Source organism: Miniopterus natalensis, chromosome 5 (genome assembly GCF_054644295.1).
Source record: "Miniopterus natalensis isolate mMinNat1 chromosome 5, mMinNat1.hap1, whole genome shotgun sequence".
In the NCBI taxonomy this organism is placed as follows: domain Eukaryota; kingdom Metazoa; phylum Chordata; class Mammalia; order Chiroptera; family Miniopteridae; genus Miniopterus; species Miniopterus natalensis.
Window position 1 is genome coordinate 51,841,880 of NC_142085.1, and position 20,170 is coordinate 51,862,049.

The 20,170-nt window shown below is 32.0% G+C and overlaps 1 protein-coding gene across 1 annotated transcript in view; it reads right to left on the reverse strand.

Annotated features, from left to right (window-relative positions):
- Window positions 1-20,170, reverse strand: part of ASCC3 (activating signal cointegrator 1 complex subunit 3) — a 219,554-nt gene that overhangs the window by 175,578 nt on the left and 23,806 nt on the right. Inside the window, exons 5-7 of the mRNA XM_016220202.2 lie at window positions 5,404-5,524; window positions 761-968; window positions 158-299 (exon numbers count right to left, since the gene is read on the reverse strand). Of these exons, the coding sequence (XP_016075688.2) occupies window positions 158-299; window positions 761-968; window positions 5,404-5,524 (471 nt within the window). The remainder of the gene's footprint in view (window positions 1-157; window positions 300-760; window positions 969-5,403; window positions 5,525-20,170) is intronic.

The window sequence follows — 20,170 nt, forward strand, 5'->3', positions numbered from 1 at the left end:
TACACTGCATTATTTCATTTTCCACAGTATTTTTAAATACAATTTAGTATAGTATAGCCCACTAGTATTAGAGTAACAAAGGAAACAGGGAAAATCTATGTGTCATTTCCTCACAATAGATATATTACCCAAAAGTGGTCATATACCAGTGACATACCTTTGCACCAGCAATGAATGCTGATGTTCTCATGGCTTCAGCCTGGGAATCATAAACATGGGGGTAACGTATTTTTTCGAAGTCCACGTCCCTCTGCCGGTTCAGAATTGGAACATTTCTAGCATTCAGAAGTGCCTGCTCTCTAAATACAAAAACAATAGGCTAAATCTGAAATTTTTATCTTGCAACAAAAAGCATATACTAAAACAAGGTCACTATAATAACTATTTCAGGTAGACTTTCATTATAAAAGAGAAGAGAAGAAATAAACTGTACAAAGGAAGATATTTTCTGTGTAATCACACAGGAGTCAACACATTTTTTGGTAACATCATAAGCTAGCAGTGTCTGCACAGCACCTAAAAATAGCTTACCTCTATAATCTAAATTTCTCACCCACCTAGATGCAACCAAGAATATTCTAATTAAGCAGATCACTGCTTTCTTATCTCAGAAAATTAGGTTTTCATACAACAAAATTCTATTCTTATATGACGATGTGACTAGAATAATAATAATGTAAAACTAAACTAAGAAATGATAATGATACATAAAAGTAGCAAATACAGCACCAGCATTTTTTCAGCTGCTGGCTTTTATTACCTTTGTATCCGCAATTCCTTAGGATCAAAGCACATGAGTCCTTCTGCAGAAACTTCACCATCTTCTCCAGCCTTTTTCTCTCGTCTAGCAATTCTTTTTCCTTCTCGACGATACTGTTTCATTAACTGTTTTTCTTGTTCAGAATGAATAGTGACTTGACATCCATAATTGGGTTTAGCATTTTCTCCTAAAATTTTCTTGCAGTTGTCTATGAAGCAAATTTAAAACATCATGTTCGACAAATTAAACCTTTATTAAAACCATTTTCTTCCTCACCAAAACATGACAGCACAATGCTCTAACAATTCATTTTTTTAAAAACTGGCACATTAATTTGTATATCTTAAGGAGACTTCTTAAATTTTATTTTATTTTATATCTTTTATTGACTTGAGAGAGAGGAAGGGAGAGGGAGAGAGAGATAGAAACATCAGTGATGAGAAAGTCATTGATCGGCTGCCTCCTGCACGCCCCCGACTGGGGATCGAGCCCGCAACCTGGGCATGTGCCCTGACCGGGAATCGAACCCCGATCACCTGGATCCTAGGTTGATGCTCAACTGCTAAGCCACGCCCAGGCGGGCTTAAGGAGACTTTAAAAATCACAATATCTAAATGATATTGTATAGTGGTTAAGAAAAGTCAGCAGATATTTTCTTCCTAAAGTTTAGTTATAAATTCTTAAATAGGACACCAGAAACTAAAAATTCAATTTTCTAATTTTGAAATAATTTCTATTTATATAATTTCAATAATAATTATCAATACTAATTAGCATTGGCTGTTAACATAATAATAAAACAAAGATATTCTTTACATATTAGATATAACTTTTCCCGATGTAATAGGCCTTACTGTGTTAGGTTATATATATGTTACTACTTATATATACAGGAAAGAAAATTTGTTAATATTAGCTCAGGATATAGTTAGAAGATAACCAAGGAAAATAATTTAAAAAAAGAGTATGGTCTACCTTTTCATGGAAGTACAGGTTTAAAAAAAATAAAAAGGAAGAAGACCAGAACCACTAAGAGAAACCAGGTCAATCAAAGCTCAATGTTTATAAGTTACAATTTGAAACCTGTGGTTTGGTCAACTGAGAAAAGATTTTCTTCCAACAGGATTACCTTCTGTGTTTAATTAAATCTTTCCAAGTAGTAGTATCTTGGTTCACTGCAGCCCTAAGGGAACTGACAACAATGTTGTGGAAAGCAATCTACATCAATATACATTATTGTACTGAGGACCTACTAGGTTTCAGGCACTGCTACTAGGCTAGGGAGACAATGAACACTGAGACTTCGTTCGCACTCTGAAGGAGCACAGTGCAAGTTATTTTATCAGATTCCAAGATCTAACACAGAGCAAGGAAGGGATTAAGCACAGCATCAAGATGGGAAAACCAGCTTTCTAATAAATTCACCTTAAGTCGTATCTTCATAGTTCTCAGGCATCTGTCACTAGCTCATGACATAATTTTGAATAAGTCATTTTAACTTCCAATCACATGAAAAAACTCCTCTGTATAATGGCTTTTTGTAAGTCTCAAATTTATACAATAAGATATAATCCCATCTATTTTAGGACTACTATGTTTTGCAGTTCTAAAAAATGTATTTATCTATGTCTTATATATCTTACTAAGTAAGTCTTATAAATTTATAATATACTAACTTTCAGTGTTAGAAAAATAATGAGGCATATAACAGTTTCCACATATACTCTGAACTAAAAGAAAGTTAAACTGCAAAGTCACATAATCAGCTATTAAGCAGGAGTTTTAAAAATATGACATAAAAAACGAATGTTAAAGATGTGTGTGAAACTGAATACTTTTGGTGACATACTAAATGCTACATTAATATTTTAATTAATGTTATTAATATTTTAAACAAATGTGACTGTAACAAAATCCTATTATATACACTTGTGACCTTCTAAATTAAGGAAATTAAAGGAAGAAAATATGTCTGCCTCAAGAATACTGCTATAAAGACAGAATCAGAATATACAGAATATATGTCCTGTGAGATGGAGCACAATAGGCAATACAAAAATCAAGTTGTGGAGCAGGAAATGCTTAAATATACGGTTCTCTTTGATGGGTTAAGCGACGGTAGAGACAAGAAGAAATGAAATGCACATGCTTAACAGCAGTTCTAACATAAACTTTTACTGAAGAACAATGCTGCAGAAGCTTGTGTTCTTTCAGAATGTAATTACTAAGAAAAAAGTCTATGTAATTACTCAAACCATTCACTTGAAAGCATGAGCTAACTATTTTTATTTTATAATACACCCTGTACTAAACATTCTCCACATCAGTCCTGAAAACAGAATTTAATGACAATGATCTTCAACTTAGCAGTCAGTACACTATACCCACCTACTTCTCCCCTACCTTACATCTTCTGGTTATAAGAACAGAGATGAAGCAGGGTGGTGTATATGTGGATAAAAAGATTCAAAGAAAACCAGTATGAAGGCTAGAAAATTCTACATAGCAAGATGTTACTGCTCTCCAAGACCACGATTTTGGAGACTAAAGAATGGAATGTTGCTGCCATACTAAGGTAGCTTAATAAAGTGTACAAATATAATTTGATATTTCTGAGAGAATTTTGAAGGCTAATTAATGCAAAACTATATCAAAAGGTATAAATGGATGAGAACAGTGGTAAAGTAACAAGGATCCGAAGAATCTTTTGTCAAGAGTAATGCATTCCCCCATCCCCTCCAAAAAAATTTTTAAGGAGAGTCACATTGAATGCATCTACATAAAAAAACTCTACTTAAAAAGTAAACAACCCTTAAAATACATGGTTTGTCAGAATTTTTATCACAGTCCTTAGGAAAAGTTAAAGCCTATTTGTTTAAATGATCCCAATTTTCTATAGTGTAATTATTATTCTTAGATATTAGCAATATCAATAATGATCCAGCATAGAAGAGCAGTAGAAGAGCAGAAAATATTTAGGACAGATTGATGGGTTAAAAAGTGTGTTGCTTCTAAAAAGTTATCCTAATAAAATAAGATTTGTGTATAAATGTTATATAAAAATCAATACAAGGAAACTGTAACACAATACTAATTCATCATCTACAGCTTCCTAAACAATGTGTGGGCTGGACTGATTTTTAAACTTTTGTTAATAAACTACACTATCAAATGTAGTTTATTTGATAACTACATTTGGTAAGTATATAGTATATACTATATTTGGTAAGTATATCTGAAACTAATATAATATTGAATGTCAACTGTAACTGAAAAAAATTAAAAACTAAAAATTAAAGTTGGGTGAATTTTAAAAAGGTTAAATCAATAAGTATCTCTATATTAACACTTAGAAGGCTGGCAAAATGAACACAAATTCTTAGAATTTATATCACAAGACTAGACTTTTAAACTCATTCCTTTTCATCTAACACTCATTTTAAATGCTCCTAAACTCCCTGGCTTACTGCAATGTTGGATAAAGAGCTGTTTAACAGATGGGAGCAGTTTATAAGTATTCAATACACTTAAAAAATCAAAGACCTATAGAAACATAAAGTGGCTAATATCAATTCTTCAAAGTTTCTACAAATCTCAAAGCAACTCAAGGCAACTATCAGTAATCAAAGTACAAGATAAAGGAAATTAATAAGAAATTTTGGAAATCCAGGCTGTTTTTATAATTTCCTTTTAGTGCCATACTAATAAACGTAAGGAAAAGACGGCATAATACAGGAGGATAGATGATGAGTTTGTAGAAGGGTGTTTAATTTCTTATGCTCATACACTTTTTTAAAATTCCAAACTATTTATAAAGCTATAAAGAAACATTCAGGTAAACTGGTAAGAAATCAGTTTTCCTGCTTATCAGGTAAAACCTGAGTTTGGCATCAGTTGTGCCATAGTAAGTCAGGCATTTGTTATAGTTTTGGCTTCCTAGACAATTCTCCCTAATTCTTCTGGGGTTAAAATATATGTAATACATGGCAATGTAAAGGTTCAATTTGCTAAGTGTGGTTAACTGTATTGCTGTTAAGTAGGAGACTGTTGCTGCTCTTGCATGTACGCTGCACATCTTATATCAAATTATTAGGATGTCTGCAACTTCTACCGTTTAGCACAAATTTTAAAAGTAGGAGTGTGTGTGTGTGCGTGCACACTTGTGTGCATGAGAATTTATGTAGAGAATTATAATGAGAAGAGAGAAAGAAGAGGAGGGGGAGGGGAAACAAAATGTTCATGACTAACAAATCTACATAAAGGGCATGTTCACTGTACAATCCTTGCACCTTTAAATAGGTTTGAAAGTTTTCAAAATAAATAGCTGGAGAGAAAGTATACTACTACTTGGCCCATTGTAATTATTGTATGTATTTGCTTTTAAAAAAATTTTGTCTATTCAAATCTGCTACAAAAAAAATGCCATACCTAAACATAAATAGAATCTTTGCCATGCCACCCTTTTTCATTCAGGACATTGATATTCTTTACTAATCTGCCATATCTAAAATCTACTTTAAAAGGATGGTAACAATAAATTACACAATACACCAAAGGATATTAAAAGTATAATTATACTAAAAGGATTTGCTAACCAACGAATTTTTCCTTTAAATTAGAATTACCACTAAATACTTCCTTACCTTGAAGAGCCTGAAACTTATAATCATTTGAAGAATTAAGAAATCTATCCACAATTGTAATTCTGTTCTGAAGGAGCTTCTCAATAAGTTCAAGTCCATCAGGTCCCAGCAGTTCAAATAGCTTAGAAGGGGAAGAAAATCAGAACAAGTTATCTCAAAACTAACTTTTTCAAGTTATTAACACCATACCCAACAGAGGCTTATTTTACAAAAAACGGGCTTTACCATGTAACTTAGGAAAGAAAAGGGACTCTTCATATTGCTAAGGAGCTTTTGACTTTATAAAGGCTATCTGCAATTATATAATTAAAGAGTGTGACTCAACTTTTAAAAAATAATTATGATTTATATATAAAACTCTAAACCACAGAGTATCAAATTCTTATATTTGGTTTTTCTTGACATACCCAAATGAAATTCTAAAATTAATTTGCTTTTTTAATATACTATTCTAGTTTACCCAAATAGAGTACCATTTTTCTTACAACTTACTACATATCAGTCATCATTTTAGAGTTAAGGAACCATTAGAACGTTTGAATGAATCAAGACATGCCAAATTTTTAAAGCTTAGTGATTATTTTCATTAAATTTTATTTTATTAAATTATTTTATTAATAATTTTTAATGCTTATTAAATCCCAAATCTAAAACACAGTACTGCAAGTGCTTTATGTAACATTATAAAAAGTTTCCATGCAAATCCTACTCAACTATACAGAACAGTTGCCGAAGACTAAGTTGATTCCTGAGTGAGAGAATGAGTTTTAGGATTTAGAGACTTTCAGTTACAAAACTATGAAATAACTGTTCTGAAAAGTCTTTAGATTTTCTCAAGTACAGTTTGGAGATATATATTTTTCTCCTCTCCAGAAATGTTACCCTGTAATTTTGCATGTGAAGATTTTATATTAACCAAATTCTAACTGTTCTCAGAGATTCCACACAAATATTTATTAAAAATAGAAATGTATGTTGAGTATATATGAGACATTAAATATTTAATAAATAATTTATTCTTGCTGTTCATTTTACTGACATTATCTACACACAAGGCCACCTTTCTTCCACCAAGCCTCCAATCATGGAACAGCTCTTCCGCAGAGCTAAGTGTCATAGAAAATGCTGGGGCCCCAATCACTCAATCACTCTCACCCTGGGTCATGAGGCAGTGACTGCACCCAAGGAGAGGTAAGCCAAGAATTCAGGCTCCCACCTCCCCCTTCCCTCAAGTACTCAGCTCCTAAAGCAAGGCTGCCACTCAGAGAGCAGCTTTCTATTGTTTCCACCCTCAACTCCACAGAGTTCTGCCCCTGAGATCTTGCCTGGGGAGACAACTAGGCCATAAAAAGAGTAGGGAAATATCCAAAACAGAAAGCAGATTAGTGGTTGTTTAGGGCTGAGGGGAGTGGGGGTGGGGGGTAGGTAGGGGGACAGTAGATAACAGTTTAGAATTTCTTTCTGAGGTGATAAAAATGCTCTCAAATTGACTTTGGTGAGATTTGTACATATCTGTAAATATACTAAAAACCATTTATTTGAACACTTTAACGGGTGACTTGTATAGTACATGAAAAGTAGGCTTACAGTTGTTTGTATGGAAACTAATACAATAATAAATAAATAATAATTCAGGAATAAACTGTTTAGTGTACTCACTACTGAAAACCTGCTTTTGCCTCATCCTGCAAATGACTTAAAATACTAAAATTAACTAAAACAACTGCTTATTGTTAAAAGATAAGGACTGAATATAATTTTCACAGTATTTTAACTGTTTTGAATTGCTGTCAGGAACAAGCCTGTGCTTAACATTAAGGATGATATTAAAGAACCAGCAAATTCATAACAGATAATTGCAATACCTACATACATAGTTACTTTCCCCCATACTCCAAACAAATAGTAGGAAATGCTCTCTACGTAAAACATGAAATGTCCCTTATATTCTACCAACTCTCAAACAATGTGTTATTCTTAAACTGACACCATTTCTTCCATAAGAAAATAATTTCTCATGGTGGAGTTACCCTTACACATACTCTTTGCCACTCAAGGTGACTTAATCTGAAATTCAATGTTCATACATGATAAATTAGCGATTCCAGTTAAAAATGTTTAGTCCACAACTTAATTTTAAGAAACCACCAGTATATTTGGAAGAAAACTTTCAAGATCATAGCACAAAGAGCACATTATTTCTTTAAAATAACACACCTAAGACCTAGCAGAAAAAACAAGGAGGCTCTTTCACTCTAAATAGCAGGACTTCTTAACTCCCAGATGAAGAATCCCCAGCAGAATTCTGAGATCAGCTGCCATCAGATTTAAAGCAATCCTAAAATTATTCTTTTCCTAACATTTGTCATTTTTATCCACATTGAGAGCAGGTGCAGTTCTCCTTCAAGATTTGCACTACAAAGTAGTTTGGCAGTGAGAGCGACTGTTTGTAAAGGTACAGCTGTTTGGATCACTGCTCTATGCACTGACACAATTCCAGACACGATCAAATTGAAAAATACGGGGAAGGAAAATTATCTGTGGGTACAAAGCAGACAACTAGAGAGTTTTAAAGAAAAAAAGAATGCAGGTCTCAAACAATAAAAAGGCAAGTGTCACTATCCTGCCTATAAATTAAGGATATGAGATTTAAAGGAGACACAATAGGAATAGGCAGACAAGGTTCTCAGAGTTCCTATTGTTATTATAAATCCTTTTTCAGTAACTTAAATAATTAAAGTAATTATTCATCAAATTACAATGATGAATGGAATCAGTCAAAAAGTTAACTACCTCAGACTATGTTCCTGAGATGTCAAAAAAAAATATTTCAGAACACGTGTAGACTAACTTTAGGGGCATTGCTTTCTTGTTTCTTATTTAACAGATAAGTATAGTTTGTTAATCTCTCAGCAAAGGTAATCCCCACTTTCCACCGTATTCTGAATTATGTCATTTTTATTCCCATTGGAAAAATGCTATAGTGGGTCCTACATTAAATATAAAGTAATGATAAATCTTTAAATAATATACCAGGGAAAATTATACTATTAATCCTATGAAAAAATGGTTTAATAAAAGAGATATAACGGACCTAAATAAGAACTATAAAGCCATAGTCAAAGTAGGGTATGCAGAGATATGCTGAGGGTTTGTGAAGCCACAGAATAAAAAAAAAATCATACCTGGATTTTGGGTTTACTCAAATATTTAGAGGCAAAACATTTCCAAGTAAAACATGATTCTGTCATGTTAATGTCCTGTTTTATTTCTATTTCTCAAGTGAGTCAAGAAATGTTGAACAAAAAAAGTATTTAATCACTAAAACAGGCTTTAAAGCAAATAAAATTTCAATATTTATAAAAGGTTTGTCAGTCTATTTTTGTTTCTTTCTAGTCAGTGGTAAATAATTCACTGATAAGTCAAAAATAAGTCTATCAACAAACTTGCAATGGCTCTCCATTGTTCTAAAGATGAAATACTGCATTGACCTGAATACAGAACCAGAACTTCAGAACATTACAAGGTGTTAAACAAAGACTCAAAAATATTGATGTATATTCAATCACATTTTAATACCATTAATAAAGTTAAATATTTTTACAACAGTATTCTTTCTAATTCTCCATTTCTATGTATGTTTTATAATATAAGTTATAATAGCATATGTATGTAATTTAAAATTAAATAACTACATTTATACCAGGGATGCAATATCAAAAATGATTAGAAGGTAAAATAAAAAAGCTTAGAGACCCAATGCTTTAAAGTATCATTCTGTTATAAAAGTTTTTTGCAACTGAACAGTTTTCTGATCTGGCTTTGTCTTATAATCAGTATCTATATTTAATATATTTTTTTCTGAAAATGTTATTAAATGAATGGTGTTTCTGAAAATCCCTGGTGTTTTATAGAATTTAAAGAAATACAGATCAGGTATAATCCACTGATACTATCACTGCTCATATTTTCAAAACTTTTGTGTAACTGCATTCTAAGTCAGCAACCCAGTCATTACCTACTTTGTATTACCCCTGGTTGGTCAACTCAGTTTAATAATTTAACAAATTTATGAATACTAGCACAGCAGTTTAGTGTGGGAGAACAGCCACCCAGGGCTCAAATTGTGAGCCTACTGCTCACCAGGCTTCAGGACCTTAGACATCCTTTCTGAGCCTCCATTTCTAATTTGTATAGGGAAAATAAGAGTACATACATACCCTTTGTAGGGTTGTGATAAGAAATAAATAACGTATGTAAATGCATCTGACACTATGCCTTGTATATAAGCAATTAACTTTAGGTGTTTAGTATTATTAAAATAAATCATAAACAAGGAGTAAGAAAAGTACACAAATAATATGAATCATGATAATGATAATAATAACTAACATTTGTACACTTATTTCCTAGGCAAGGTTTTTAAGTGCTTTACATATATAGCATATACAGAGGATGACCTTAGTAACATTTCTGTAAGACTGCCTTTCAAATATTTGAAGATAAGGCAAAGTAGTAGCCACAATTCACTCACAAATTCCTTTTTTTCCCAGGTAAACATACATAAATTCTTTACTATTAGCCATAAAACTTGATTTCTAGATGACTCTCCATCCAGGTTCCTTCAGGAAACCTTTTACTGAGTCTCTTAAAAACTGGCATCCCAAACTAAACATCACATTTTAAATATAATTTGATCAGAGCAGATCACAGAGACTAAAACAACTTTGGACTAGATGGTAAACTTTTCTGAACACAGCATAAATGGTAACATCATACTGCTGGTTCAAACCGAATCGTGTAGCCAAACAAAAACATTTGGTTTTAGGTTTTTTTCTACAGGTAATTCAAGTTAGCCAAAATTTCCATATCCTGTACTTTGTATAAATTTTGAGACCACAATTTCAAATGAATCCCGTATAAAATTCACTTTCTCCCTGTTTCTTCTTCCTGTTTTTAAAGAGTTTTCTAAATCCAGATTCTGGCATCCATAAAGTCAGTAAATACTATCAACACTGAATCTGTCCTGAACACAAACTCAATAACTATATCTTCATGCAAATTATTCATTAAAAAACTGAGGACAGGACAAAAGTAAAAAACTGCATGATAAAAAATGAAGACTTGACCCCAAAATGGCAATAAACCAATACTTTGTGTAAGGTTTTTCAATCAACTATTAACTCCACCTAACTGTATTAATCACTGGGGGACTTCTCTATCTTGTTTGTCCAATTTAGATGTGTCTTCGTATAATATAGTAGCCACTAGCTATATGAAGCTATTTATGTTCTCAGTAATTGCTATTAAACAAAGTTTAAAATACAATTCCTCACTTATATTAGCCACATTTTGAGAGATCAACAGCCATGTGTGGCTAGTGGCTACCATGTTGGGAGAGCAAACAACTGCAAAAAGATAGCACTGCTCTAGAAGATATTGTTTCTACTCTAAAATGCTCTGCTGAGATCTAGACACAGTGTGCTTATATAGCATAATTTATCTAATTGTATAATTCTATCAAATTAGATTTTTCAAAGCTCCTAATTTTATATTAGAGTTCACTCTTTATGTTGTACATTCTATAGGTTTGGGCAAATATATAACTATTTCATGTATCCATCATAGTGTATCATAGTATCATATAGAATAGATTCAAGGCCCTGAAAATTCCCTGTGCTCCACCAATTTCTCCCTTCCGCCTTTCTTTCCAACCCCTGGCAACTACTGATCTTTTTCCTATTTACATAGTTTTGTCTTTTCCAGAATGTCATACAGTTGGGAATATACAATAATGAAGCCTTTTTAGATTGGCTTTTCACTTAGCAATATTCACTTAAGTTTCCTCCAAATAGCTTGATGGCTCATTTACTTTTATCACTGAATAATATTCCACAATATAAGTATGACACAATTTGTTTATCCATTCCCCTACTGAAGGTTATCTTGATTGCTTCCAAGTTTGGGCAATTATGTCTTCATTTTTTTATTTCTTTAAATTTTGTTCTTTACATATGTTATCATATCCATAAAAAAATGGAAACAAGTCCTATTCAGAGAGATGTTGAAAGAATATTACTAAGTTGTACACTTTTCATTTTTCCTTTTTTTCTTTTCCAATCTTTCTATAACACATATTGCTTAATCAGAAAAAAATTTATTTTATTTTTAAATAATACAAACCTGTTTCTAATTTATCATTTTTTTTTCACATTTTGTCTGATAAGTACAAAAAGCATCACTAACTTAATAAATAAAATAAGGTTTCACAGTTACCATATTTGTAATGAATACCAGAAATTATAGAAACAAAAAAATCCCTTATATGTAGACAAATCAGCTAATAACTAAAGTACAAAGACCAATGATCACAACTTAAATTTTATTTTCTCTACCAAATCTTATTTTTCAAAGGAAAAACTCGTTTTATCAAACACAATTTAACCGCATGGGAGTCACTCTGACATAGAGCATTTCTAAAACATCTTATCAATGAAAAATTATTTTAGTTAATTTAAATATATTTCATCATAGCAAAAAAAATAAATGTTTTAACTATTTAGTCTCTTGAGTTAACAAGAAAATCTCTCAGCCTAATCTCTAACTGAAACTAGCTGGGAGGGATAGAGATAATAAGTGCAAGGTGTCGCTCAGAAGGTGTCCATCTGCTAAGTAGAAGCGATGGCATTTTGAACTAAGCCCATTAGGAAAAGGAATAGCAGCTTACGCACAGACATGAATAATTTGCTTGAGCATCTAAATGGCAAGATTTATAAAATGGAGCAAGTGGGTGAGGTTTTATATTCCAAGTAAGCTCGTTTCTTTGTATAATAAAAGAAAATAAACAGTTTTTCAGAGAAATACCCATAACTCATTACACATTTAATATTTGCATGAGAATTATCTATTACATTTCATGGTAGACTGATAATACACAAGTAATAATGTTTAGCCTCTTTCCTTATTGGCAAAGACAATAAAAATCACAGCATTTATTAGGGGACCTTTCTAGTTGGGGGGATTTGAAACGCACTAAACTCTACCTACACAGAAATTCAATCCTCAAGAATATTATATTACACTTCACTTTTTCTGGGTATCAGCTAATTTATAAAATGCACAAAACTAAGTTATGAGAACCAGTAAAACTGGAAACAGGATTAAAAGTACCAAAATAAAGCAAAATATAAATAAGACTTAACAGTAATATAGGCAAGAATAAGTTCCTGGTTTGGGTGGTGGTGTTTTATTCCAGAATCATCAAATACTTATAAAGGCTGCAGTTAAGTTACTCTTATTAAAACAACATGATGGAGCCTGGCTGGGCGTGGCTCAGCGGTTGAGCATCGACGTAGGAGCCAGGCGATCGAGGTTCGATTCCCGGTCAGGGCACAAGCCTGGGCTGCAGGCTTGATCCCCAGTTGGAGGCATGCTCAATGACTCTCTCATCATTGATGTTTCCATCTCTCTCTCTCCCTCTTCTTTCCTGTCTCTGAAATCAATAAAGATATATTTTTAAAAAAATGATGGAAAATGATTAATTTTCCCTTACTTTGAGCAAACTTAAGATTTTAATTTTAACCTTAAGTAGAAAGAACAGTTGAGTAAGTGTACATTACTCACTATCGTGACAGTATAATTGGCATGCACATTCTATATACTACATTTAGTTATTCTACTATTTTCAAGTTTTACCTAAACCTTTACACATTGTCACAATAAAATATATGATGATCCTATAAGAATAAGTCATTTAAAAATAACAGTCTCTTTAAAAAAAACACTAAAATGTATTTTACTTTTAAACATCTTAAAAGTTTCTTGAAAAACCCGTTCTTTTTTATGCTTAAGATAGGAAGAAAGGATGCCTTCTAAAAAAACAAGTGTTAGAGATTAAGATGAAGACAAAAAAGATGGCACAAAACTCATGTTTTAATCCACCTCCTCTAGTAAAATAGAAAAAGAAAAAAACCTAGCAGACACTTCAAGCTAAAAACAAGACAAATTCCTGTGCCTGGACCACAAATTAAGTAAGACAGGCAAAGCGCTGAGTGGGACTAAAGTGACAAGCTGGGCTCTAGTTCTGGATGGTAAGGCCAACAGTTTGGCTCCTATGGGGTAATCTAGACGAAAACTGTTCCATACAGTTTGGAAGCTACAGCTAGGCTTCGTTCAAAGCTGGGGTATGGGCATGGGGCTCCACTGTTCATGAGAAGGACCTGAAAAGAACTACTACCAAAATGGTACTTGGAGCCATGGCTACATAAAAATCTAACACAGGCAGAAGGGGAAATTTGGATAGAAGAAACCAGAAATCAACATCAGCATAAAAATTAAAATTCTAAAGCTTATTAAGAAACCTTACACTAAAAATGATAGTACACAAAATCAGTAACGGAATATAAGTTCCCTCCAGAAAACAGTAATATGGAACAATGTGACAAAGACTTTAAAATGAGTAATATTATAAAGCTCAAACAAAGCAGTTGTTTCCATTAAAATAATTTAGGAAACAAAAGAGGGTATATAGAAACACTCTATACTTTCTCTTAAATGTTTCTGTAAATGTAAAACTGCTCTGAAGAGTCTATTAATTTAAAAAAGATGGTATATATGAATCAAGAAAAAAAAATTATAAAGCTATTATCAATCAAGATGATTATTCTCTGTTGATAAACTTTTTTAAAGTTGAAGGATTATCTACTGTGTTCTAACAAATACCACCTAGCAAAACGCCTTTTATATAAAGGATATTTAACAAACTTTATGAAAAAAAAAGAATAAATAATGGAGAGGTAATTAATAATCAATGTGAGGTAGTTGTCAGCATTAATCACTGGGTCAAAAATACATCTCTTTTGGAATTTCTCATTTCGATCTATTTTATTTTTCAGACACAAAACAAATGTTCTCGAGATCACCTTATAGGGTGGGGCAAAAGGTTTACAGTTGTTTGTATGAAAAATAATACAATTAATAAATAATAATACAAGAATAAACTGTTTTATGTACTCATGATTATAAACCTACTTTTGTCCCACCCTGAATGTTTTTAGAATATTTCAAGTGTTATCATGATTATTATTGACAGCATAAGAAAGAAAACAAGTAGTTGTAAACAGATTACAATTTTTAAAAAAGAAACCCATTTCCATTATGAAAGAAGTACATCTCTTGTAATTGGACATAACTAGAAGGTGATCAGGCCTCTCCCAACTTCTTATGTATCTAAAGGTTGTTAAATTGCAAGATGTCTTATTTTAAAACTAATACATACTACATGAATAAAAGCTAAAACATATGTGGGAAAAAAGTAAAGACAAGAGCAACAAAACCAAAAGCTTGTGCTCTGAGCACAAAACAAACACTCCTCTAGCAAAAATGGAAAGTCTTAGAGAAAAGGCAGATAGAAAGGAGTAACTTAACTAAAAGCTAGTTTAATTTTTAAATAAGACTACATTATAAATAACTTTATAGCTAAAAGTGTGAGTACTCAGATGAAATGGCTAACTTCACAGAAAAATATAATGGACAAACTTCATTTAAGAATAGAAAATCTGACTAAACCAGCAACTACTGGAAAATCTGAATTGGTGATCAAAGTCTGCCCTCCAAAAGGACACAGGGCCAGATAGTTTTCAAAGCACACTTGTATCAAACTTTCACAAAAGAGATCATCATTTTCTTATAGCAACTTTTTTGAAAATATAAAGAGAAAATTAAAAAGCCCCAGAAGTTTATTACATAAAGCTAGAATAACCTTAGGTATTAAAACAGGATGATTTATAAGTTCTCTATTCAGGCTGGGATTCTAAGCATAGTAGAAGGGTAGAAAAAACATATAATGTACCAGTGCCTACCCAAGAAAGCCCCAAGAGAAATAGGAGACATTCTGATTCTCATAAAGACAATACATGCATTTCCTTTTTTAATTACAGGAAGTATACATAGAGCACCTCTACTATATGTAATAAACAGCCCACATTATGCATTATAGTAAGCCTATGCTTACTGTACTCAATTTTGGGAATGTCTTTCTTAGAGATAATAAGCAATTCCAGATTTGCATGTGAAATTAAAATGATGTATGTACTGAAAACTAAGAATAATGAAGTACGATCAAAGAAAACATTTAAAACTGAATAACTCTGAAAAGGTTTTGAGTTAACAGTCCATGTTGACCTGAGTAACAGAATAATTACATAAAACAGAGTATATTATTTATAACACTGTAAATTATTCTTTGTTTGGTTTGTGGCATAAAACATTATTAAATATTCATACATTCCAAAATAAAGTCTTAAACAACAAAGAAAAATGGCCATGAAAATGAGGACACCATTTATTTAGCATTTATTTTTCTCTCAAGAAAAATGTGCTAAGCAAATCTGTTTTTGCATTGCAGAGAATTTAGATAAATTCTATTTTCATAATAATTAATGCTCATTATTTACAGGTACTTAATCTAACACAATACTGTAACAAAGCAAAATCAAGGTCACTTACAACTTAATTAAAACTACTTGAAATGTGAACACTATTTATTCCCCACATACTATAATTAATTAGGTGTGTAGTAAGTAGGGTTACAGCTAGGTACTACTATATATTTAAAAGCTTACTTTACATTTTCACATACATAACAAATTGACAGCCTCCTCAATTCTTAGAAAGAAAATATGCTGATTTTAACTGCCTTAGACAAACAAGTTTACAGCTATCATATGTGTGTATGTATGTGTTTGCAACATGTATATAGGAAGCTGAGCAAAATTAATGTATCAAATTTTAAAGATTTACATGAATGCTTACAGCAATTTCTAAATCTAATAATCAGACTAATTTACATTTACAAAATTATCATTAAAATATTATCCAAAATGTTTTTTATCTCAAATACTATTAAAACACAGAAATGTATCCTTTATTTTACTGATAAAATGTGTTTTATTTCTTTCCCATATCAATATATTACAGATATTCTCAATATATGCAACCCATGTGTTCTTACAAATTAGTCATAACAACTCATTATATCAAACATGATTTTTCTACCCATTACTCTTAATGTATGAAAGTTAACATATTAATAGTATCTTTCCTCCATATCTTAAATAAGTCATCAAAATCCAACTCTCTCTACAAATACCGTCAAAGTGATCATTCAACAAATGTGACTAAATCTTCGATAAAAGATCTCATTACTCACCCAAAGTACTCATTGCATTTAAAGAACTCTGAAAATTAAAAAGGTTTGCTGAGCTGAGAGCTGTCATATACCTTCTACCCAGAAGTCCTAGTGATAATCCTTGGGCGATCCGTCTTACACAGACAGCTCTTCAAATATCATGTCCATCCTCCTACCCCACCATAGCTTTCTCTTGGAAAGTATAACAAATTAGTTTTTTCAAGCGCTCATCATAAGACATTATTTCCATTTCCTTTACCAACCAACTCTCCTTTAGACCTCCAATAGGATTCTATCTCCCTTAGTGTGATGACCAGGTGCAGCCTTAAGAGCTGAACTGAATTATCACACATGTATAAGACTACTCCTTTAATAATAAAATTTTATTATTTGCTAGCTATGTCACACTATTTACAATAGCAATACATAAGGAATACTTACCATCTGTTAGGCACTATTCTAAGAGCTTCAAAAGCTTTAAATCATACTATATCGTACCATATATTCACAGCCAACCTATATGGTAAGTCAGTCACTTTTCCACTTTAACAAGTAAGAAAAGAGAAGTGACTTGGCTAAGGTCAGTTTATAAACAGCAGAACTAGGATTCATATATGTGTCTGATCTCAAAGTCCATGCTTTTAACCACTTGAATTTGTAGTTCCCATGGCTGACTCACACAGAATTTATTTTTTACAAATACAGCCGCTAAACCAGATCTGCCTTTCTAGAATTAACAGTACTTCTGGTTACAACTATTTTATCATGCCATATTCAGCTCATCATTCTAACACTTACACGTAATAAAACTGGGGGAAAGCAACATACAACTAAGATAAATAAAAAATATGGCTAGTGCTTTCCCCAACACAGATTACAAAATTTAAGAGACCTATTATAGCAGGTGCAATACTTCAGTTACCTTGACCTTTCCTAAATGTTATGTTTAGCTAAAAGTAGAGCAAATAATTCTTGAATTTTCCTCAAAAAAAAAATTCATCCCTTATAAAGTAAAAGTAGGAATGAATAACCTAAAATGATAGACAATGTGGAAGTAACAAAAGCTTGGGAGAAAATGGCTGTATCACTTTAGAGTATGCAATATGGGCACATTCAGTTATGTGTCCACAAATACAATACAGAGAAAAGATACATATGACCCAAATAACATTCTACACAAAACCAGTGAGGTTAAATAGAAAAAAAAGTTTTTGTTACAAAAAATAGGAGGTTCAATCATGCTTTGGAGATTACCTTTTAAGTATAACACCAGAGGAAGATTACTAAATGAAAATATCTCCCCCCAATAATCTCATTATAAATCTTTTAGAAATAAAATAAGTAACTCAACTTCATAAAATAAAAAACTAGCAATTCTTACAATAGTTAGTAGCCTATAATATATTTTAAGAAGCTTCAACCTTAGTAATAATAAAATAATGTAATCAAAACTGAGTTACCATTTTCTCTTTACTAAACAGGCAAGGATTTTTTTTTTTTTTAAGTATGGTAAGACTGGAAAATATGTAAGTACAAGGACACTCTTTTATACTACAGGTAGAAATATACACTGGTAGATTCTTTCAGGAAATTATTTTGTTAGTACTTTTGGATGCAAACTTTTCACTGATAGAAATATATTCAAGCAAATATATATGAGCAAATATTTAGCGAAGAGTCCTTATTGCAATGTTATTTATAACAGGGTAGGCTAGATATAATAAATCTTCATAAATAGCAGAGTATAAATTTAATAAACTAGTTTATAGTGATAAATATAATACTCTGCAGCCATTAAAATTTATTACATAATAGAATATTGTCAAAAAATGTACAGAAGTGACAAAAAACAGATTCAAAATTACATATATTTTATGACCCAATTTTAAAGTATTAATATTTTAAAATATATACATTCCAAAATATTTACAGTGGCTAAGATTACAGATGACGACTTAGTTCCTTCATACTGTGTATAAGGGTGCTCTAAATATTCTACAGTGATATATTTTTCAAAATTAAAAAACAGACAGACTTGTGTAAAAAACAGGTGGTATCAAAAAAGGATATTGCATAAAAAACTTTGTTTTCCACTGCAATACTAGAGACTAAAATAAAAAATTGATTGGATTCTAATAAAAAACTATGGCTAACACTGTAGCCATAAACTGAAAAAATTAGAGGAATATGAGAAAAATGGGGCAAAAACACAATAAACACAAACATATTGACAAATATATGTTTTAAAACCTATAATAGTAGGGTCTATAAGGTTAAATCTCTAAAACAAATCTAGGCATACAGAACTAGGAGAAATAACAAAAAGTACTTTTATCAATGTTTGAAGCAAGGAAATAAAATCAGAACATGTTCTTTCCTTGGGGAAGGTGGGAGAAGCAGTCCATTCTCACTTTGCTTGTATCTTCTCCTACAGAGAATATTAGCTATGACAAGAAAGGGCATACCATAAATACTGAATGCTACCTATGGTAAGGGAAAAAGTTGTAATGAATAACCTAGCTTCTTCAAATAAGTTCAGATATTCAGACCCTGATGCATCATATCCCAAGATTCAGGAATTGCTCCCAGATTTGACCTCAGAATCACTGCTATCTATGAGAAACAATGAAAAACAGAAATGCTAGATAAAGGCAAAACCCCCAATTCAAAAAAAGAAAAAGAACGAAATAAAAGTGGTGAGCTGTTAACTGTAAGCTTAGCATCCACACATAACAATGTAACAGAGCAAAGAACAGAACTTACCAAGCATCATGAGAAAATACAGTTGACCCTTGAACAACATGGGTGTGAACTGCATGAGTCTACTTATACGCAATTTTTTTTCAATAAATACTGTAAACGTATTATTTTCTTCCTTACAATATTCTTAACATTTTCTTTTCTCTAGTTTAGTTTATTATAAGAATACAGCATATACTACACATAACCTACAAAATATGTGATAATCAACTGTTTATGTTATTGGTAAGGTTTCCAGTCAACAGGATATTAATGCCAGGCCGGGCATGGCTCAGCGGTGGAGCATCAACCTAGGATTCAGGAGATCTTGGTGCGATTCCTGGTCAGGGCACATGCCCAGGTTGCGGGCTCAATCCCCGGTCAGGGGCGTGCAGGAGGCAGCAGATCAATGACAACTCTCTCATCATTGATGTTTCTCTCTCCCTCTCTCCCTTCCTCTCGCTGAAATCAATAAAGATATATTTTAAAACAAACAAACAAAAAACAGTAGGATATTAGTAGTTAATTTTGGGGGAAGTCAAAAGTTATACATGGATTTCTGACTGCATGGGCGGTGAGCAGGGTTATAAACCCCCACACTGTTCAAGGGTCATCTGTAGTCTTAATACTTTTTCCTATGAAATTACTAGGTTAGTTGTTCTTAGATTAGCAAAGCAACTGAAAGTTTGATATCTTTGAAGGCAAGATGACGAAAAGCATTCTACATGTCAGTACTGTTAGATCCATGGAGCACTAGCACTGTACAATTGCATCCAAATACAAACACTAAGAAAGAAAAATATATAACTTCCATCGTTAAATTAGCAGACCTTATTATAT